Below are 22,865 nucleotides of genomic sequence, written 5' to 3' on the forward strand. Positions count from 1 at the left end.
TCCCAGCCCGACCCACACATGGAGCAATGATGACTATTACAAAATGATGATAATAAATAACAAAGCACTCAATAAACACAGGAACATAAATCTCTGAGAAAACGGGGGCGGTCGGGGTGATGACAGGTATCCAAAATCTGCATCCTGAACCCTGTGTGTGGTTGTCAAGGCAACAAAAGCATCTTGTTTCTAATACATCAGGTCACTTTTGACTTTTTCAGCATTTAAGCCAAACCACAGTCTTTCCTGGGCCTAAACGTAACCATAAGAATGTACAGATACTGTATTGCAAGACTATATATCACAGGTGACATGTCGTCACTGAACCTTAAGCAAATATGGTCCCTCGTTGTTGATTTTAAACGATTCATGTGGTTTTATGAAAACATTCTTGCTGCAGATTTGCAGTCGTCTACTTATCCCATTTACCTGAAGGTGAGCAGCCAATATTCTACTGAAGCAACCACTGGATTTACTTTATTTCAGAACAAAGAAATGAAACTCGCAGTGACTTGCTCTGCTTGCCGGCAGGTGACCGTTCTCTCAGTTTCACCTTCTGGTTCAAAATCGTCACATTTCCACTGTAGGGTTTATTTTTAGGAAGAGCGGCTTCCATCCTTTTGTGTCCGATGGCCCCTCTCTTACACGACTGTCCCTCCTCTGTCACTGTGTCATGAGGAGAATAACACTCCATTCAGCCCTCGGCCCCCGTAGACAAGACCTGAGGGATGTTAGCTGTCAACTTTTCTTCCACCAGCAGCCTCTGCAACAAAGAAAACAAGTTTCCATTTGCTAAGGTGATGAAACAGTTTCCCTAACAGCTGCTAATAGTGAATGTGTGAGAAGGTGACCCATGAAATGCTTAACACAGACTGACATCACACCAAGCGCTGAAATGTTTCCTGATCATTTTAATGCGACAGAATCCACATTTGAGTTATTTCAGCGTGGGTTTGATTTCAGTGTGAAAAATAAAAGGCCATTGTTGGATGTGTTTACTACATTTATCTCAGTTATACATGTGTCCCATCTACAGGAGCACTGAATAGATTTCACACTTTTCTGAGCCAAACTCTGAGCCAAACACCTCCGTCGATGCCTCCATCTTTTAAAGTCCTGCTCGAGGTCTTTAAGGGCATAAAAAGCCTCCCGCCTATATGACATATGATGCATCTTTTTTATGTCCCCTCGGGTCCTCTGCAGCATCTTAAGGTCACCACAAAGACAATAAGAAAGGATATGGTGTGTGCACCTGAGCTGTGAAATGTCTCTGTATTTCATGCTGATGCAACAAAACACTTTTTGCATTTAGGTTTTAATGATCATCTCAGCATTTAGGTCATGCAACTTTACTTTTTTACCTTTCATGTTTCTGCTTAATTCCATATATATTTTAAATGATTCTGTTTTTTTAGGAAGGCTAATTATCTACTTGTTCTTGTACTTTTTCATTTTCCAAGGTTTATCTTATATTGTTTTATTTAATTTTACTGAATTTTAGTATTGTTTTATTATTTTGTTAATGGCCATGCTGGCTGCATACTTTATGCATGACAAAGTAGGTCAGTTCTTGGTGCACCGTACTGAAATATCAGATTATTATAGGATATTAGTGAAGTTGCCAGTAAAACTGGGTACAGAGAGACCTTGGTGGAGGCCTAAACAGGTGCCACAACCCTCCCTCTTCCCCGCACACATAAGCCCTTACAAGGGAGGACGGGTAAGTCACTGCAGGCAGACAGCAGTGGGCACCAAGCCTCACACAGCTGCCAGCATGGCTGTAAACTCTAAAGTCTTGTTTCTTTTTGTCTCAGTGATGTGTGAGAGCCAACCTGCTGATTTCTCACTCTGACCTCCGTGTTTTCAGCTTTTTCTCCTCCCCTGCTCTGTTCTGCGTCCGGCTGACTGGAGGCTCTGTCTTCCACTCTTGCAGAGCTGCACCTGTTGACATGATTCTGCTCCTGTTCCTTTCATACCCTCAGCATGTTATCACGAGGGGTCACACAGCCGAACACACACAAACAAATGCACTCAGCAGAGTCTCCACAGCTCTGTACCTCATATTATGGCCTCTCGACAGGTTGCTGGTTAAGAATGACCATTTCTTATTTAGCTTTAACTCAACCTTTCGTATTCCCACTAGTAAGAGGACCTTGAGAATACTACTGTTTCTAATATCAGAGGTGAAAGTTCAAGCTCAGCACGTCAACACATTTACAGTTGTTCTTTTTTTTGTCAATGGATCATTTCCTAATATGCTGCAAGGATCCTGTGTAGTTATTTATAAAACTGAATATGAAAGTAATAAATCACACATTAACTGTTCTTTAACTTTACATACACTAATGAATACTTTATTAGTTACGGATCATATAGGGGTTAATGGTACATATGAGGAAGTTAAAGTTAAGTGCAGCTTTACGTCACGGACGAGCCGTGATCCAAGGCGTTACCATAGCTGTGGCTCTCACCCTGTCAGGATCTGCGTAAATAGCCGCTGGAGGATTTCTCACTGTCTGTACTGCAGTGACTGAATTTGACAAACTTTGTTACCCTATGAAATAAGAATGACTTTTGAGTGATGAAGGCCTTTTCTCCACAGTTGCATTGGTATATTTTCTCTAAATGCAGATGAAAACGCAGATTTTAGCCCATATTTTAGAACTTGCTTTTCATGATTGTGTTTCATGATTTTTTATTTTTATTTTTATTTGTGGGTTCCAGCAGATAGCAGATGTCCAGTGTAACCTCTGCTCTGTACAGTAGGCTTTGGCCTGTGTGCAGAAAGCAAGAAGATGAGCACTCTGGACTCTGGACTCTGGACTCTGGACTCTGGACGGTGTTTCTTGGATGTGCAGTGGCAGCAGAGCTCAGTGGATGTGTGCTCTCCCTCGGGAATGAAGGCAGTAGTCTCAGTCTCACACCTTGTCATGTGTCCTCAGACACCTAGTGGTGTACGTTAGGGATGTGGTGAAGCACCGAGTTCCACTTCTCTCTCTTTGTTTATTTTCTAACCAACACTTGTCTGGCAAGTGGTAACGCAGAAGCAGAAATGGTTTGTGATCGTCCGTAGCAAACAGCTGATCATTGTGACACTGAAGTGTCTTCCTCTTATCGTATCTGACAACGTGCCAACAGCCGCGCTCTATTTCTTGACAGGATCAATACTTTTTAGATCTGACAAGTCAGGTGGCCAGATCTTTCCACCTCGAGCTAATAGTTATTTTTGACTTCTGTGACTTTCACAGTTTGTCCTCTGGGTTTGACTTGATATGAGAGTCCCACAGGAAACACTAAGCCTGAGGCAGATTTAATAAGAGTCTCCAGACAGTGTGCGGCATTCACTGCAGTCTCACTGCATGTTGTCAATAAATCGCTGACCTCTGGAATTTCAGGCCTTTTGCATGTTCAATCATTGTCACTTAATATGTTTCAATGAATTCCCAGTAAGGGGACTCGTCATGTGCAATATAAAAAAATGTTATCTCCTATTAAAATGCCAATTTGATAGTTAGACTCAGTGAACACAAAAGCCCCTTAAGATGCAAAGATATGAACTATCACATAGCCTGTCACTTTAATCATCACTCACACCCTGTTCCCCCCCCCCAGGTTCCTTTGCATAGAGCAGACCACTCATCATAGAGGGGGTGATGTTGGCAGGGTGCCACTCCTCACTCCTCCTCCTACAACCACTGGGTCTAATTCAGGATTTTGACATTAGTGTAATACTATGAGTAAATTACAGTAGGTTCTGTATGTTTTACATTATATGATAACATCTATCTCAGTTGTTGCTTATTCTTTTTGTGGTATGTGAAATGCAGTATGCCAGAAACACCAGGATGTCCCACAACACCTGGTTGCATTTAGCAGTATAGAAAACAAAGCATAGTATTTTGGCTGTTCTGACCCACAATCCTCTGCACAGTGGAAAGTACGTCACATGGACTGAGCCGCAGAGAGAATACAGACAGGTGACAGCAGCCTCTCTAATATTTAAAGTAAGTCATTACAGAAAACACTCAAACATCAACACAAAACACAATAAAGAAATCACCTGGAGACATGCGCTGCAGCACATAACACAAAATTGGAAGTCAACAATATTCACATTTTCTGCCACAGACTGACGTATGTATGAGTCAGAGGGTCAAAGTTCAAGGTGCAATGTTATGACGACATAGATTCTCCCAAATGTCTGCATGCTGCATGGAAATGATGTACTGTGTGTGGGCAGCTGCAGTATGTACCACAGGAAAAAGAACAAGTATGTGATTAGGAATGCAGGGATTGTGCCATTAATTAATAGTCCACTATGTCCAGGATCACATCTCCCTCGATGTTTAGCCAGACAGGTTCAAATGATTTACACAAATCAAGCAGAAGACGGCCTGACTGAAAGCTTGCACATTAAAAAGGTTTGTGCACAGATTTGAGTGTGCGGACACATTTTTCATTCAAAATGAATGGGTAAACTCATTACTAGAATATAGTGTATGAGAATTGCACAGATTAATATCATCAGTACACTCAAATCAAATTTCGTTGTGAGCACATGATCACAACACATGATTATGATGAAGTTTAGGCAACATGTGAATTATTCTTCAAATCCAACTGGGCTTCTCATCATTGATCGTTTAGTCTCATCCTCGTCTGTGTCTTTGGTGAAGACTTGATTTTTACTGCCCTCTATTGGCTGATCAGTGGTACCAGAGAGAGCGCTGATCATATGACGACTTCTAATCTGTGCTAGTTACTGCTCAGTGAGCATGCCATGCACTTCAAACTGTCCCAGTAAGGAACAGGATACATGTGTTTGTGCCTGTGCCCTCACTGTTTGCACTGCACACAACACTTCCTGCATTACAAAATACAAAATATCACTAATGTTTGCTCTGAAATTTGTTTGTTCTTCTCCATGAAAAAGATGAATCGCAACAAACTGTGTACATGCAAATGTAAAGCAGTCATAAAATTATGTTTAATATGGATAAATGTAGTCTGGATCCAAGACCAGAAATTGACTCTGACCCTCAGCTTTAAAGCCAACATGGACAAGAAGTTCTTAAAGTGCAGGATAAATGAACATCTGACTGGGAAAACTCCATCTGCTCATGAAGATCATTTAATATGACTGAAAACTCCAGAACGGCTTCCAAATGCTCCCTGTGGTGAAACTGTTCTGGAGCGCTGCTGAACTTTAAACCTCAAATATTCATTATGTTTTTGTTAGATTTTCAGTTTGTTTGTTCGTGCAAACTCTGCAGCTGAATCTCCTCAGTGAGAGATGAGTGAAAAAAGGATGTTCAATGATAAAGTTGCCTTTTTTGAATTTCATGAAAGTATAAAAGTGGTCTCAGCTGAGAGGACACAGTTCCCTCATCAGCTGGAGTTGCAGGAAGAATATCAAGCACAGAGTTTGCTGTCAGATATTGATCATACACTGGAGGGTTGCACTGTAATTAGATTAAAAGAACAATATGCATATTTATTATACTCACAAGATTATAATGCTATAAATCTCATGGAGAAAACAGAAAGCAGTTTCCTCTGAAAGATTCAAACTGCTGTTTAATGACGTAGAAGCTGATCAAACCTTATTCATCATAGTAGAAAAATAAAAGTTACATGATTGAATATGTGACTATAAAGCACAGGGTATCACATGGTATCTCTGCTCTCCACAAAATGACTGTGGAGTCATGTGGACTGTGGAATGACTGTAGGTCTGTGGTCTCTGCTCCAGTTTTCATCAATGAAATCTTGTTTTGTTTTGTCTGTAAACTCAAACTGAGCAATAAGCCAAACACATCCAGCATCAGAAAGGAAGTGCTTTTGAATTGAGGTCTCTCTTGACAGCTTTTCTATGATTGATTACTCTTTAGGGCTCATGTTGTGTGTGTGTGTGTGTGTGTGTGTGTGTGTGTGTGTGTGTGTGTGGTTTTTTTTTTAGACAAAATCAAATTCACAAGTAAACGGAAGCTCTCTCTCCATGATTTGGGTGAAAGATGTGGCCCGGCTCCTGAGTCCTGGCTGCCGTCCTTGTGCCCATGAAAAAGGGCCTTTACAGAGTGCCTTGGGGGTGGGGGTTGGGGTTTGGGGGGGTTGCGGAGTGGAGGTGGGGCTTGAACATACATAAGAGGCTAAGACAGTCCACCAGTCCAATTTGGCACAACATCACCAGACAATTTGCTGTTGCTTAACCTATGCGAGGAACCTGATTGGATCTTTTCAGTCATTTAGACCCTCTTTGTCCTCTCCTGGGGCTTGTTAGAAAATAAGCCGCTCAGATCGGCCCTCTTTTGGAAGGGAAACACTGCGTTAGTGATGGCAGGCAGGCCACTCAGAACTGAGGTTTCATCCTGGATATCGGATGAGGACAACGTAACTGGGGGTCAGTCCCAGGGCTCGGTCCTGCAGCCCGTCTGGGACTACCTCCAGCAGAACCACTACGACCTCCTGAGGAGCCCTCTCTTCCCCGTCGTCCTCTCCATCGCCACCTACTTCTTTCTGGTTGGTGTCTACACCATCCTGGACCTGCTGGCTCCCACCTGGCCCTGCATTAACCGCTACAGGCTCCACCCTGACAGACCCGTCACCTGGCCTAACATCTGGACGACCCTGGGTGTCACCATCTACAACCACCTGCTTTACATCTTTCCTGCTGCAGTCGCCCAGTGGCTGTGGAGGCCGCCCACCCTGCTGCCCTGTGAGGCACCCACTTTCTTGAGCTTCTTCCTGGGCATCCTGGGCTGCATGGTGGTCTTTGACTTCCAGTATTACCTGTGGCACCTGATGCACCACCGGGTACCGTGGTTATACCGCACGTTCCACGCTGTGCACCACCAGTACAACCAGCCTTTCAGCCTCGTCACCCAGTACCTGTCCGGCTGGGAGTTATTCAGCGTGGGATTTTGGACTACAATAGACCCGATCCTGCTGCAGTGCCACTGCCTCACAACGTGGGGCTTCATGGTCTTCAACATCTACGTTTCCACTGAGGACCACTGCGGCTATGACTTCCCGTGGGCCATGCACAACCTGGTGCCCTTTGGCCTCTGGGGTGGCGCACCCAAGCATGATGCTCACCACCAGCGGCCCGGCACTAACTTCGCCCCATTCTTCTCTCACTGGGACTGGCTGGGGGGCACCAACACGGTGCCAACTCCCTCCAGCCACGCTGCCGCAGGAGAGCCAGACGAGATGAAAGGGAGAAAAGACTAAGAGCTTGAGTTAATCTCTCATTGACTCTGTCTCTCTTTCACTCAAACTGCCTCTTTTGTACCCGCTTTCATTCCAATGCACTTGTTTTTTTCTCTCCTCTCTCCTATAGACCAGTTTCTCTCCCTCTTGTCTGTCTGTCTGCCTTTCCGGTCTTTTTGATATTATTATATTGATCACCCTATTTTGATATCTCCCACTGCTCTCTAACAGAATACGGATATTCCTCGCAGTTTGATTGCTATTTGAGTGTCACTCTAACACTTCTTGGCCGTCTGGTAAGTTGTTAAGAGGAATGATCTTTTGATGATGATGTTAAAGCATTGGTGTATTGTCATGTTGTCTCCACGGCATTCTCAGGTCACTTTCCATGCATGTGTAACATGTTTTGAGCTACCTTGAAAAATTAAAAAAAAGGATTAAAGCACTCCCTTGATGGCTGTTTCTTTATATCCTGCTTAAAGGATCTTATGGGGTATTTGCTGAGGGTGGATGGTGTGAACAGTCAGAGGGATTACACACACGTTAGCACGTACATTCTTCCTCTCTCCCTCCTCAGCACTGACCCTCTCACTCACACGCATGAATAGCGGTCTTTTAGCTGCATCCCAGTATGATGCGTGGGCGCAATACTAATCTATCATCCTCTCCTTGAAGCAAAAATGCTCTTACTGTTAGAGCTCTTAATCGATCTTCTCAAAAAGACAATACACCTGATACAAAGCCTACAAAGTGTGAAAATGAGAATTACATACTTTAAGGATGTCTTTGCATTTTTAGCAGCAGGGGTTGTTCTTTGAAATATCTTGTGATAGAGATGATCGTGAGAATCAACAGGTTTTTCTATAGATTTGTCTTCTCTTGAATTAAATCAAAATGTTTAAGTGTCAATGCAGTTGTTTTGAATCCTGTATTCCTGTGACGGAATATAAATCAGATGTAAAATCTAATAATGAAGCACTGAGCACTTCACCACAGTAGAGTTTTGTGTTTTTACTCGTCATGTGGGATCACTTGCACTTCGACAAACCAGCCAGCAGAGGTCACAGTGTCCTCCTCCACACAAACAAGAGTGGCAAAGACAGCAGCTTCTCCCAGACTTATTGTGACACATTTATTGCTAGTAGAAGAAAATATGCAGACCTTATCCTTTGTGCAGGATGACACCACACAGGACATGCGGTGTGTGATATTACCGCAGTGGTGATTCAGCCCAACACTGTGTATGACTGTGTGTTGACTCTGGGTTTGGTAATGATACTGGCAGTCAGAACTAGTTTGACCTGTTTCTAGTTTGCATGGCAGTCGGCAGTTACAACAGGTATGCACTGCATTCAGACGCCTCAAGCATGTTCCTGTGTGTGTGTCTTTGTTTCTAGAAGTAGGATCTTCAACATGAATTAGACGAATATGAATTGAGTAAACAGATATTTCCCCTATGTGTAGAAATGACATGGATCTCTAATGTGCATGTATTCTTGATATTTATTAAATCTTACCATAACAAAAATAACTTAACTTACACAAAGTGTTGTATCTGGTTCAATCACTGCATTTAATCTACTAGTTTTTCATATTCTAATACCTGAACCATGCGTCAGACTTGTGGTCACAGGATTGTTGCAACTTACGAGAACCTTAAAACATACCGTACATGTCGCAGTAAGGAAATGTGCAACACAAACCACCACAATGTGTGTGTGTGTGTGTGCGCAACTACAGAGGTAACTCCACTTGTATTTTGCCCCCCCCACCTGTTTTTACCATGACTGCCATGTGTGCATTGTAGCAACATGGAATTATAAAACATTGCTGAAGTTAAATGCGGCTGCAGATTTTTTAAGCAACATTTAATAGAATAGTTCAACGTTTTGGGAAACATGAATTATAACATGAACTATTCGTGGTGTATTCTGATCTTAAAGCAACAAATGATTTCCTCACAGACATTATTTCAGTGTTTACTTTTATGAAAATTATTCTGATTCAGTCTTAAATCAGATTCAACCCCCAGCAGTTATCCTGTGCGGCCACAGAGTTCATTACTTTTTCTAATGTTTGAAAGGAGCTGTGTAAATGTAACACTGCCAGGGAGTGGCTCAGTTCCCAACGCGAAAAGAAGGTATTCTACTCAAGAGTGCTGACAAAAGGTAAGACGACACTCCACAACAATCATTTACCTCCCAGCTCTGCCTCAGCCACTCATTAAACAGGAAGCTATCACCATTCCCCGTCTGTGTGCACCTGGGGGAGGCCGCGGACAGTGTGGGTGGGGTTATTGCCTGAAACACATCAGTTCACTCGCTTCTTATCTGGAGATAAAAGAGCAGGAGCATTCACTCAGGCTCACAATACCCCATTGTTGAAACTATATTGTCTCTTAGAGGAAAATCTAAAGCTTCAGATTTAAGAAAAGTCAAGAAAAATTGCTGCATTTAAGATCAAATTAAGTGGTAAATAAGGATACACGGGAAAGAGAGCAGGAGCAGGTGAAACGTGGTGTCACACTGAAACTGGTAACCCTGCTGAGGTCATCCTCACAACATGCCTCATCACGCCGTTAAACATTCTTTAACACCTCCGCCCTGACGCTCTTTTCTGGCTCTCTCTTCACACAGGCAGGAACAGCAACTACTAAGTAACATACTTTTGTTAAATAAAAAACCAGTCTGTATACTTTGACACAAAAAAAACACAGCAACACATTCCAGTCGTCTCCGCTGCATCATGGAAATAAGCCAAGTGAGTCACTCGACCCAGGAATTCAGTCATTAAGTAATACTAAAGGAGTTTCACAGATACTGCATCCTGTTGTTTTATCATTTATTAAAGAAACGATGTAACAATGCCACCTTTTAAAACTCCAAAGGTAAATCCAAACTTTAGCATAGGTGGGTTAAAACGGCAAGATCAAACTTGTTGGCTGCAGCAGTGTGCCGAACAGGCAGGATGAAAGTCAAACACGGCTTTTCTGCTGTAGATTTGACTACAGCTACATAGACTCCTTCATCAAATACATAACTTGATCTAGTCACTTGCTCTCTTCCTCTAAACACATCCGGGTAAATTTGATTCTTTTATTAAATGTTCTTCAGAGCGATGAACTAGTCCGTCGACATCTTGAGGAAGAAAAACACATTTTGTGCAGCCAAGACGGCTAAACGTCAGTCTTTAACAGGCCTTCTCTCCATATATATATAAAAAAAATTAAAATATATATTCATATTTCACATTTTGACATTAAACAACAGTTCATAATGGAGCCATACACATATTAAAAAGTACTCTGCCCTCATAACGGCACAGTCCTCTTCACATTTAAAGTTCATCTTTGGTTATCTGATGCCTTGAGGTTACCTGGTTTTGTGTCCACTATCACAGACCTATCTACAGTGCCTTTGCTCTCCTCTGTCTGATTAGCAGGTACTGCTCTGTGTGTTCCCACTTTCTGATACGTACGACTTGCTCTTCCTGGAGTATTTCATGGAGCTGAATGAAACCCTCATCCGCTCCACAGTCCTGCTGCTCCGGCACAGCAGCGTGTTCTTCACGTGGTTTCTGAAGTCCTCGGACACAAAGTAGTAGATAAACGGGTCCAGGCAGCTGTTGAGGCTGGCCAGACACAGTGTGGAGATGTAGAAGCTATAACCGTTATTCACCATTCCATCCTTCAGGAGAGAATAATGCAGCACCAGCATGATGTTACTGGGGATGAAACACACCAGGAAGGTGACCAGGACAGTCACGATCAACACCACGGCTTTCTGGCGGTTCTTTGCCGCCGTGCTGTCCTCCATGGTGTTCCCCAGAGCCCTGAGTAACAGAACGTAGGCCACCACGATCACCACACAGGGGACGAGGAACACGACCATTCCCATGAAGATGAAGTAGTAGTAGGGGAGCTGGACGGAGGGGAACGGATTGACGGGGTCGGTTATGATGTTGACGTCGTGGCAGGTGGTTATGTTGGGGTCTTTGAGCTTGGCGGTGTGGTCGTACAGGTACAGGGGCGTGGTGGTGAGCCAGATGAACGCCCAGATGGCCACGCAGACGCCAACAGCCACTTTGTTGTTCCTCCTCTGCTGGGACAGAGGGTGAGCCACGACCCAGTACCTCTGCACACTGAGGCAGGTGATGAAAAGAATGGAGCAGTACATGTTTCCGTAGAAGAAGCTCACCAGCACTTTGCACAGCGGCTCTCCGTAGATCCAGTTGTTGCCGTTGAAATGGTAGGAAATTTTTAGCGGCGTCCAGATGACGAACAGCAGGTCGGCCAGAGCCAGGTTGGCCATGTAGATCGAGGACGGGTGCTTCTTCTTGGTCCTGAAGAGAAAGACCCAGATGGCCATCCCGTTGGCAGGAAGTCCCACCGCGAACACGATGATGTAGACGATTGGGATGAAGACGGTGGTGAGGGGACTCCTCAGTGTGTCGGCTGCTGCCTGGTCCACGATAACCTGTGCTGAGTTTGTAGGGTCTTTAACCCCAATGAAGCCTCGTCCTTTACCTAAGAAAATATCACAGAGTTAAACACATATAGGGGCAGTACAGTTATTGATTCATCAATGGACATCATCGTTATTCATTCAAGTCATTCATCACACAAATGGAAAAGAGTTAGTAAGATTGCTATTGAACATCTCTGGGTTTAGGACGGTGACTTCTGAGAATGTCACCTTGGGCTCTGCTTGTCTCAGAGGCCAAGGTGACATTTTTTAAGCAAAAAGATTAAAAGATAAATTGCATAAACAACTAAGAATTCAAGTTGCGCAGTGTAACTTCAGCTAAGCTATCTAACTAGAACACAGCTACAGGGAAATAATCCTTTGATTGTTCCTCTGAGGTGCTTAGACAGGATGTGCCCTCATACTATCTGTAGACTTCATCTTGATACACCAAAAGTCTAGAAAACGTGAAAATCTGTGATATTTTCCTGTAAACCTGGAAATAATCAGAAAGTTTGAGAATCCATGACACAAAGAAGTAATATTATAATATTAGAGATGATTATTCTCATCATTTCCAAGCTTACGTGAAGATATTAGAGATTTTCAGAGTGGTCTCACACTTATGGACCCCACTGTAGCCTACTCTAGTTTTTTAAAAAGTTAGATGGGCCTACATTTCCCGACTGACATGCCTGTTTTGGGAGTTCGGAGACCGAAGGGTTAAAATTACAAATTCCTCCAAAAAAAAAAAAGAAACCCCGCTCTGATTATGATAAAAATGCTTTTAACTAATCATCTTAATAAAGGGAAACATTAGCAGAGCAGGTCTGGATGATGAACTGCGGACTAACACGGTCTTGTGGGCTCGGAGGGGAAGTGATCCGACCTTACCTGCGGCATCAGCGGCAGAAACACAGCAGAAAATTAGCAGCAGCGACAATAAACGAGTAAAATCCATGTCTGTGTGCTGAAGACGCGCTCAGCTCTCCTTCTCTTTAACAATCTCCCCCCAAAACAACGTCTTAAATATCGGCTAACAGCTGAAACCAGTCGGACACACCCAGAGATCACCTATCTGCACGCTGTGTACGTCACTCACGCCCCGCCCACCTGGGCTGCGGCGCGCCACCTTTCCGTCTTCGGCCTTTGGGTGGTGTTACCTTTGGGTGGTGTTACCTGAACAACAGTGTTCCTAGAACAAGAAACACCGCAGATGATTCAACTTTTTCTGGTCAGAAATGTGATTTTTGAGCTTTTCACAATTTCATGCAGCAAAATTCTTTTGGTCCTTTTCACACGGTGGTAAAAGGAAGTAAAACAAAAGGCAAGCTGTTTTAAATGTGGAAGAGATTCAATATTAAGAAGGTGCCTACAGTTTTAGACATTAAGTGCATATTGATATGAGCTGAAGATCTTGTATCAGTGTGTAAATGTCCCTTCCACACTGCAGCTAGTGATTATTTTTGATAAATCTGTTTTTTAAAAATGGCTTGAAAACTGATCCTCAAGCCCAAGGTGACGTCTTCAAACGTCTTTTGTCCAAAACATTTAAGATATGAAGTTTTCACATTTCAGAAGCTTGAAATTATTCTCATTTTTGTTTGAAAAACAAGTCTATTTTCAACATTTTATTACAGAGCTCACAGAGCATGACACCACATACCCTGTGGTATGTACCGACCATCTTTGTCTTGTCATATGAGTGTTGGAAAAACACACACCCTCGATCACGTGATCTCTCTTTCTCTACTTCATAGTGTCAAAACAGCATTTATCATGTAAGTCGATCGGTTAAATCTTATAAAACAACTAGAAACCAATGTAAATATGTAACTGAGTGATGTGTCCACATACTGTGTTTGCGCCCCTGCAGGAATCTGCTGAGACCTTTGAAGCAGGAATGCAGAGTTGCAGGAGTCTAAACAAAAAGGTTTTAGTGTGTGTGGAAAAGCTTTAACAGTACAAAGTGAGATATGTCTCACTTCAGGGAAACAACTCTCTTAAACTGTTTTGTTGAACCTCAAATTAGAGCTAAACATGTTGAAACAAAGTTAATTTAACCCTTTTGATACCACATATGATGCCGTTTTAATACCTGTTTCACCATCATACCAGCCAAAGTATGAAAGCAACTGAAACACCAACAAACCCACAGATACTGAAGTGTGATGGGGCAAAAACACAGTTAGTTGCACATTTTAATTTATTGACGAACCTCAAAATGTAGTTATACAAGTAGAAATTATTGCTTTAAAAACACCAACAAGATATATACACGTGTAGAGCTTGTGTCATGCATGATAAAACATGCCAAGTGTTGCCCATTTTAGATCTGGACAAAAAACTATGACAAATTGAAAAAAATAACTAAAATCTCTCAATGAAATCAAATACCACACAGAAAGGGCATTAAATAAGAGTTATAATATCAAAGACATAAAACAAATATTAACTTATTCACAAAATTAGAAACACAGTAACTTAGACAGCTGAAACCTTCTAGGTCTCCACCACAGGGGACCCTCCCAGCTTTCCACACAGTAGAATTAAAAAAACAAATTTCATTTTATACCTGAGAGAAGAAGGAATGAGCTTAAAAAAAACACTAGCACTCTGTGCTCCGAGTGTTCCCCGACTCAGACGTGTATGTGTTGCTCTTCTTGGAGAACTTCAGGGCGCTGAAGGAGACCCTCATCCTCTCCACTGTCCTCTCGCTCCTGCACAGGAACGTGTTCTTCACGTGCTCCCTGAAGTCCTCAGAGATGAAGTAGTAAAGAAAAGGGTCGAAGCAGCTGTTGAGGCTCGCCAAGCACAGGGTGGTGATGTAAAATCCGTACAAGTTGTTGGAGGCCTCACCCAAAAGGAGGATGTAGTGCACCAGCAGCATGATATTACTGGGGGTGAAGCACACTAAAAACATGACCAACACGGTGATGATCAAGACCACAGCCTTTCGTCGCCTCTTGGCGATGGCTGGGTCCGCCATGCTGTTCCTGAGCGCCTTGAGCATGCAGACGTAGGATATGATACACACGACGGTGGGAGCAACAAATCCCAGAGTTCCCATTGTCAGGAAGTAGCCCGCTGCTGTTTTCTTCTGACCGGGCCTGGTGATGTCGTGGCAGGTGAGGATTTTGAGCTCTGCGACACGGACCTCCTGATCATACAGGTAGAGGGGGATCGTCAGCAGCCACACCACCACCCAGACTGTGATGGAGACGCCGACCGCTGTCCGGTTGTTCCTCTGGCGCTGGGAGAGCGGGTGGATCACAGCCCAGTAACGCTGGACACTTATGCAGGCGATGAAGGCGATGGAGCAGTACATGTTGCCGTAGAAAAAGGCCACCAGCACTTTGCACAGCGCCTGTCCGTAGATCCAGTGGTTGCCGTTGAAGTGGTACGCTATTTTCAAGGGGACCCAGATGACGAAGAGCAGGTCAGCCAGAGCCAAGTTGGCCATGTAGATTGAAGACGGGTGCTTCTTCTTGGTCCTGAACAGGAACACCCAGATTGCCATGAGGTTGGCGGGCAGCCCCACGACAAACACGATGATGTAGATGATCGGGAGGAAGACGGTCGTGAGGCGACTGCTCAGGACTCGCTTGGCTTGGGAGTTGAGCAGCACCCCATCGTTGGTCTCTGTACCAGAGAAGCCTCTGCTGTCTATGGAAACACATGAAAAGCAGAAGTTAACAGGGTAATATGCAGGAACACACTGAAATTTACCAACAGCTGATGTTCAAATACCAGTTGGACTCAGTGACTTTCAGTTTTGAGCTGTAATTAAGCCTTTGAGTTGGAGTCTTCTAGATTACAAAGATCCACTTGACATATTAATTTGTTATCTTGTGTAATCAAACTAATTCTGACAGATTAACCCAGAAAAACAGGAGGAAAAGACCACCCAGCCTCGGCCTCACTTTTGTCCACTGGGACAATAAAAGATGGAGATAAACAGGTGGGTCCTTACCTGCTTCCTGCGACAGGCAAGTCTGCAGGCAGCAGAAAAGGAGGAGAAGCTGAAGTCGTCGTGTTCTCAGAGTCATGACTGCAGGTAGAAGGTGAAAAACATAATGTGCTCAAATGTCCGCGGGTGTGTCTGTGCCGCTTCTTTTCGCCGCTGTCTCGACTGTCACGCCCCCCCCTCCTGTTTTTTTACACCTGAGTGACGTCACACAGTCAGGTGACCGCGCGCAGCCTGCCGGGACACACCTCAGGAGCTTGTCTGGTAACATCCAGCTAAGTAGACTTACTCAGAGAGCTTTGTTGTGTTTGTATTTCGCTTGAGTATTTTCTTATTACAGTTTTTCATCCGATTCCTATCAAGTAAAAAACATCCATCTCCAAATGTGATGATTTGGAATCACTTCCTTTGTGGACTGAGGAAACACTCCTGTCTCTTATTTAAAACACCTCTCGGATCAGATGGAAAATGCATCTTCACAAAGCTGAAAACAAACATATATAGATAGATAATTCCTCCACTACTGGTGATATCTATTAGGCCATCAAAAGACAATAGGAAATCATCGTCTTTTGTAATGAACTAGGCTGCTAACATGTCCTCTAAATGAAAAGTCTACAGTGGATAGACACAGTAGAGCAGATGAGGGCACTAATCTGGACTATGAGAGGGGCAATAGATGATAGTTATAAATAGAAGCTACAGGCAAATAAAACCACACAAGGAGTTCCTCACTTGTATTAAAGTATGATACTTTGACCTACTTTTATTTCCCACTACATGGCCTTTGGCCTTTATGAGGAAGGCAGAACAGAAGCTACTTTTACACCTTGTGCATGTGACGGTATGCAGGTGTGAGTGTGTGGGATGCTATATTAAAGTGTGTCTCTTTGCTGCTGCTGTTTGTCTGAGCTGACGGAGCTTTTGAGGATCTTTGAGGATCATAAAAGCTTTAACAGATTAATCTTTGAGGAAAAAATGCAATTGCTCAAATCCAGCCACGGGTCCTTTGGTCCATATCCAATACAATGAAGAAATAAAATGCTGAAACGTATACATAATCCTTAATCCTTAATGAAATGATAGTGATAATGAATAATAAAGCAGTATGTTATGTGAGAGGTAAAAAAAAAGTGGTTGTAGAGAAATAAACAGTTTATTAGCTGAGACTGAAAGATTCAAAAAGCATTTATTCAATCACATACACAAACACAAAGAAAAGAGCAGTGGTTGAGGTCAGACTCAATCCTTCAGGTTACCCTTCATTAAGAGTCTCGTAGCGCCACCTGCTGGAGGATAGAAGAACCTGGACACTGGTGTGAAAGGTGATAGCACTTCACATTCGCCACCAGCAGAGAGCAGCATGAAGCTAAGTGTGCTAAGGAGGTGTTATCGTTCACCTCATTACATTATTTCTTATCTCAGTCTACACTATCACAGTGATATGATACCTTATTTATGCAGAGAGCACATGAATATGTTCTTAAAGTACAAAGTAAGACATGATTGAAAGATTTATATATTTTTATGTTTACATAAAATTACAAATTATAAAATAGTTTCCTTCTATTCAATATAAACTCATCTGATATGTACAGTGTGATAATAAAAGCCTCTCGGCAGCCTATCAGACCAGCAGTTTTTTGTATTGGCTGTCGAGGGTTTTTTGGAAAGAGTCCATTTTGGTAACAGGGGGGTTTATTTTGGAGCTTTCTGTGCGGCTGGATTTCAGAATGGATCTGCTGCTGGATCGGCATGAACCAGATGATGAATGACCGCTGCTGCTGCTTCCCGCCGTGATCTTCTGGCACCTCAGCGCGCTGGACAGTTGTCTCTGGCACTGGGATGATCCGAAGTAGTAGACCAGAGGATCCAGGACGCAGTTCAGACTCCCCACGCACATAAACACCAGATAGAGAGCGTAGGAGCCGTCGGGGGTCTCCCGGCTGTCCTTGATTCCCTTGTTAAACTGCAGGTAGTGAGCGAGGAGCAGGCAGTTTGTGGGGGTGAAACACACCACAAACATCACCAGCACAGTCAGAGCCATCACCACTGCTCTCGTTCTTCTGCGGGAGCGTCCTGGGACCCCGCGTGGGACCCTGCTCAGACACCAGATCACCCGAATGTAGGACACCATGGTGACGAGCAGAGGCAGGAAGAAGAGGGTGCAGCAGAGGGTGATGAAGTAGATCTTATAGTGCCAGATTAGCTTATGTGGGGGCTGGACATCATGGCAGGTGGTGATGTTCAACTCCCTGAGATGGACGGTCTGGTTGGAGAGGACGAGAGGCACCGAACCGGCGAAGGATAGCACCCACATGGTTAGGCAGGCTATGAGCGAGGTCCGTGGGCTCCTCCAAGCCAGGGAGTTGATGGGGTAGACGACAGCCAGCAGCCGGTCCACGCTGATGCAAGCTATGAGGAGAACAGAGCAATACATGTTCCAGTAAAAGGCTGCAGTGACCACACGGCACATGAGCGGGCCGAACATCCAGTCGTTGCCACCAAAGTGGTAGGAGATCTTGAAGGGGAGCAGCACGGCAAAGAGCAGGTCGGCGCAGGCCAGGTTCAGCATGTAGATCGCTGCTGGCTTCTTAGGCCGGATCCTCCTGGAGAAGGCGAGCACGGCACAGATGTTGATGGGTACGCTGATGAGGCAGACCAGCGTGTAGAAGGAAGGTATGAGGACGGTGGACACAGGACCGGTTAGAAACAGCACAGCCTCCTCTGAGAGGAAGGGCCTGCTGGTGTTGGTCCCATTATGTGTCCGACCACTTGTGGAGTGATTCAATTTGGCGCCATCATCACCTCGAATGAGTTCATCCATGTTTATCGGTTCATCTGTGACTGAGCTGTCAAAAATGACAAAAGTCCTCCCTCGGGCACGGTCTGGGGGGGAGAAAGAAGAAATGTATCAGGACCAGGTGAATTCAAAGCACTAACAAGCATTTATATTTACTTTCTTCTGTGATTCATTGATGTAGATCTGACACAATTAGTCAATCAACAGAAAAATAATAGACATCTAGAGTTTTTGATAATCAATTACTCTCTTAAGTCTGTTTAGGATATTATATTCTATTATAAAAGACTGAATATCTTATCTGAATATCAGACAAAACAATCGGGAATATGTTCTGGGAAGTTGTGTTTCGATTAATCAAGAAAATAATCAGCAGATGAATAATAACGAAACTAAACTGGAACCCTGAATCAGTTAGCTGAAAACATGAAAATAAAATAATTGGGCTGTTCTGATAACCAATTAGTGTTTTTAAATCATTTCTCAAGCACATGTGGTGAAAACATGAGAAATATTCTGTGGTTCCAGCTTCTCGAACAAGATGGTTTGTTTCTTTTCTCTGTTTTATATTGTAATTTCAACATCTTTTTGACTTTTGGTTGAATAAAATTAGGCAACTAATAAGTCCTCTTGGGTTTTGGGAAGTTGTGATGTGTTCATATTCATAGAAAACATTATACTATACTGTATTATTGAGCTGTCACTAATTGTTATCTCATTATTGGTTCAGTTGGTTAAATCATTTGGTTAAAAGGAAACACCAAACACGGTTTTCCACAGAGGAAGAAACAAATCCTCATATTTAAGAAATTGGAACCAAAGATAATTTCTTTATCTTCAATAGTTGCTGATTAAATTTCAGTCAGTCAAACATCAATCACCGATCTAATCTTTTCAGCACCATTTAATTTACATCTACCATCATTTATGAACGGACATTCACATATTTGTCGTGAAATATCAGTATTTAACACTGTGGTGAGCATCCATAACATCCATAAAGTCTTCTTACCGTTACTGGCCGCGTCCAGAGCAGCGCACACACACACCAGAACCAGCAGCGAGGTTTTTACGCACATTGGAAACATACTGGAGCCGAAAAATGAAGTTAGGAAGACAACAGAGAGAGAAAACCAGAGTTAAATATCGTCGATCCGCCTGTAGACTGTCTTCTCTATGCTCCTCCAGCCTTCCCCAGCTGACTTCTGCTGCTCCTCATCATCCACTGCATGTAAAAGTGTGTTGTGTTTCCGCCCAAAGTCCCCCTCGGTCCGAACCGCCCCCGTCCACCACACACACACACACACACACACACACACACACACAGAAATTCCTCTCTCCTGATGTCACCTTTCCACAGCAGCCACATCTAATCCTCTAATGAGCCACCAGTAAATACACCATAACAACAACTAGACATTCCCTGGGAAATGGGGACACTTCTGTCTGTGAGATCATCTGGATGCAGAATAAAAAGAACCCAAACACTGATGTGAATTATTCAGTACATTATGTTCATAACTTCAGTGAAGTATGCTGGTCTGTTTCTAGAAGCACTTGTTCTCAAAGTTAGGATATGTGTCATGGCCTTCATGGCTTCTCATTCACTCAGTCATTCATCACTTTAATCAGAAAGTGCAACATACAGTATCGCCTACTTTCTATTGTCCGGTTAATCACAGGGGAGGTTTTACTACAAACAAATTTAAAGAAGGATGTGTTTATAGAGCTTTTTCTTATTCTAAACAAAAGTTATAACAAAAGCAATATGATGAAATACAATAAAATCATGTAACACAAAAAGAAAAAAAACTGAACTGATTGGATTGAATGAACGAGCTGAACAGAGGAGAAGTAAAGTCTTCTGAAGTTTGAGGGAAAAAACAACAATTTGTGGGAGCATCCATGGACGCATACATTCAGAAAATGTACTCAGGTACTTCACCTGTGCACTGCATTATGGGTAATAACTGAATATTATGTATTGGAATGTAAAGTTATTACTGGAGTAACGTGGACTCTTCGTCTCTTTGTGAGAAGACGGGCCAGGAAATACAGCACGTCTTATTTTTAAACGTCTGCACGACTTTTCTCATGTGAATCGTTTAGTTATTCACACCCAGGGTGACCACACGGGTGATAAAAACAGCCAGGCTGTCTCTTCAGTCCTTCGTTCAGTTGAGCCAGTGTTGTTTCTGAACATGAGAGGAGGAGGAGTGTGAAAGTACTGATGAATTATTTTGGGGGGGTAAAAACATCCACCGGCGCATCTTCAGGGGACAAAGTGTTAGGATTGTGTTACATAAACACACATAAACAGAGGAAGCAAGTGAACATCTCCAGGGAACTGTTGCTTCAGATGGACGGTGGATTACAGAGAGGTTATAAGATTAGGCTACATCTGCTAGAACAACTTATAATTTTGAAGAGCACATTTCCTTTTTGCTGCTCGTTTGTGATGAGTATTGCTGTGTTTTATTTCAGCTACATAAACATGCCTGTATCATGGTGTTCTCAGCATTTGACAGCAGCCAGCTGTCCCGTCTGTGTTCCCTTTTTCTCTCTTTACTTCTCTGTTTACTTGCTTATGTAAACGAGCTGTTCGGACACTAATTCGGACACTATTTATTTATGATGTTGTACATTGCCAGATGGTTCCTCCTGTTTCTGGTAGAGATCGAGATTAAAGAAGCTGAAGTCCCGACATGAGCGCAGGGGGATAGCACTTGGAAAATAATCCAATAAATGTGGAGCAGAGAAAGTGTTTGTTGGTTAATTGTTGTAGGTGAGTCTGACACAGTCCTCTGACACATCCTGAGTTTTCTATCCATCTGAGCGTACAGGCAGCCAGACTAAACCCATGTCCTCACCAATATATCTGTCACAGTGATCTGTTTCCCATTTTTTAAAACATTTTTGTTACGTCACACTCTCATGATGTAACTCAGCTTCTTCTCTGATATCAGATCCTTTCATGCTTACACACGTCCTTCAGCTATCTTCTTCTGTTGTTGATAGGCGTTTCTATAAAGGAACAGTTTGACAATTTGGAAATAACCTTACTCATTTTCTTGCGAAGAGCTAGATGAGAAGATTGATACCGCTCTCACGTTTGGCCTTCACATGGTTAGCTTAGCTTAGCATAAGGTTGAACCTGCCAGCCTGGCTCTGCCCAAATGTAGAAAGCCCACCAGCACCTCTAAAGCTCGCTAATTAACACGTCACATCCTTCCTGAAGTGCTGTCGTCACATCACAGTGCCTCGCTGAGATCCATATAACCCCCCCTAAACAGCAACAGTGGGTTATAGAGCTTTAGAGGTGCTGGTAGATCTTTTTCTGTTATTTATTTCCTTGTCTCCAGTCCTAATGCTAAGATGAGCTAATCAACTTCTGGCTGTTGCTTCACATTTAATATGCAGACACGAGACTGGTGTCAATCTCCTCATCGAATTCTGCAAGAAAGAGAATTATAATATCGACCAAAATGTCAAACCTCCACTTTTTTCGGCCACTTGGAGGCAGCAGAAAGAAGCTGTGAACACAGCACTGACATTATGACTAACTATCATGTTTCTGACCACCTTAATATAAACCCAATATTCACTCTTCGTCACCAGTTTCCTGAGAGGAGGGGGATTCAATTTAACCCAGAAGAACCCACTGGTGTCACAGACCATTTAAATACTCAGGAAATGTACCCACACAGCTTCATCCTTGAATTTAACTCAAGAAGTCCCTCAGTGGCAGCTACTAAACATCCCGGTAAATAATAAATAACTAAACACCGAAGTGTGTATTCTGGACGACTACTGCATGAGAGGCCACTGTACTGCTATCCACTGTAGAGGTCACGCTGCTCCTGTAGTCTGCTGGGACTGGGCGTTCCTAAAATAACACAAAGATCATTCCTTCTCAGAGGAGGAGGCAGGATGCAGACTGTGGGAGATTGGGCCAGGAGCGAAGCCACTGGCGCAGTTCCTGGCCAGCTTTTCACAAGTTCAGTTCCTTTTGTTTTCTGTGTCCACTTCAGCACATTTTATCGTTCTCTGGGCATCGTCCAGTCTCCTGAATTCAACAATCGGATGTTAAACTGCTGGGAAATGGGTCCAAGACAAGCACAGAGATAAACACTGATAGGAACACAGAGGATATTTTGTCAGAGTTTAAAAAGTGTTAACAGGGATCCCTGAATCCACAAAATGTCTGGTTCACATAAACTTACTGATCAAAATGACAAAATGAGCCTGTTTGCTCTGAGGTTTTACCACGTGGTGTGTGATTCAGACCTACAGCTGTGAAAAGGTATAGGATGCATCAGTGTGTGCATGTGCATGTGTAGGACAGAACGAAAACACGCCTGAAAGAGGAACCTTGTATGTATGTTCTAGACCGTCAGACAGAGGAAGGCGTCTGGGATTAAAT

The 22,865-nt window shown here is 43.3% G+C and overlaps 4 protein-coding genes across 4 annotated transcripts; 1 reads left to right on the forward strand and 3 right to left on the reverse strand.

Moving 5' to 3' along the window:
- Nucleotides 1-5,722: 5,722 nt before the first annotated feature.
- Nucleotides 5,723-7,230, forward strand: ch25hl2 (cholesterol 25-hydroxylase like 2). Its single transcript, XM_070851062.1, has 2 exons — nt 5,723-5,728; nt 6,316-7,230. Exons 1-2 carry the CDS (start codon nt 5,723-5,725, stop codon nt 7,228-7,230), a joined length of 921 nt encoding a protein of 306 aa, XP_070707163.1.
- A 2,806-nt stretch (nt 7,231-10,036) lies between these two features.
- Nucleotides 10,037-12,656, reverse strand: f2rl1.2 (coagulation factor II (thrombin) receptor-like 1, tandem duplicate 2). Its single transcript, XM_070850221.1, has 2 exons — nt 12,567-12,656; nt 10,037-11,734 (listed from the first exon to the last, which is right to left on the reverse strand). The coding sequence occupies exons 1-2, from the start codon at nt 12,631-12,633 to the stop codon at nt 10,644-10,646; spliced, it is 1,158 nt and encodes a 385-aa protein (XP_070706322.1). The 5' UTR covers nt 12,634-12,656; the 3' UTR covers nt 10,037-10,643.
- Nucleotides 12,657-13,873: 1,217 nt separating this feature from the next.
- Nucleotides 13,874-15,721, reverse strand: f2rl1.1 (coagulation factor II (thrombin) receptor-like 1, tandem duplicate 1). The gene is made up of 2 exons (XM_070850641.1): nt 15,646-15,721; nt 13,874-15,338 (listed from the first exon to the last, which is right to left on the reverse strand). The coding sequence occupies exons 1-2, from the start codon at nt 15,719-15,721 to the stop codon at nt 14,281-14,283; spliced, it is 1,134 nt and encodes a 377-aa protein (XP_070706742.1). The 3' UTR covers nt 13,874-14,280.
- Nucleotides 15,722-16,809: 1,088 nt separating this feature from the next.
- Nucleotides 16,810-19,645, reverse strand: LOC139218976 (proteinase-activated receptor 1-like). The gene is made up of 2 exons (XM_070850735.1): nt 19,455-19,645; nt 16,810-18,528 (listed from the first exon to the last, which is right to left on the reverse strand). The coding sequence occupies exons 1-2, from the start codon at nt 19,528-19,530 to the stop codon at nt 17,267-17,269; spliced, it is 1,338 nt and encodes a 445-aa protein (XP_070706836.1). The 5' UTR covers nt 19,531-19,645; the 3' UTR covers nt 16,810-17,266.
- Nucleotides 19,646-22,865: the final 3,220 nt, after the last annotated feature.

The sequence above is a fragment of the Pempheris klunzingeri genome, chromosome 19, assembly GCF_042242105.1.
Source record: "Pempheris klunzingeri isolate RE-2024b chromosome 19, fPemKlu1.hap1, whole genome shotgun sequence".
Classification (NCBI taxonomy): domain Eukaryota; kingdom Metazoa; phylum Chordata; class Actinopteri; order Acropomatiformes; family Pempheridae; genus Pempheris; species Pempheris klunzingeri.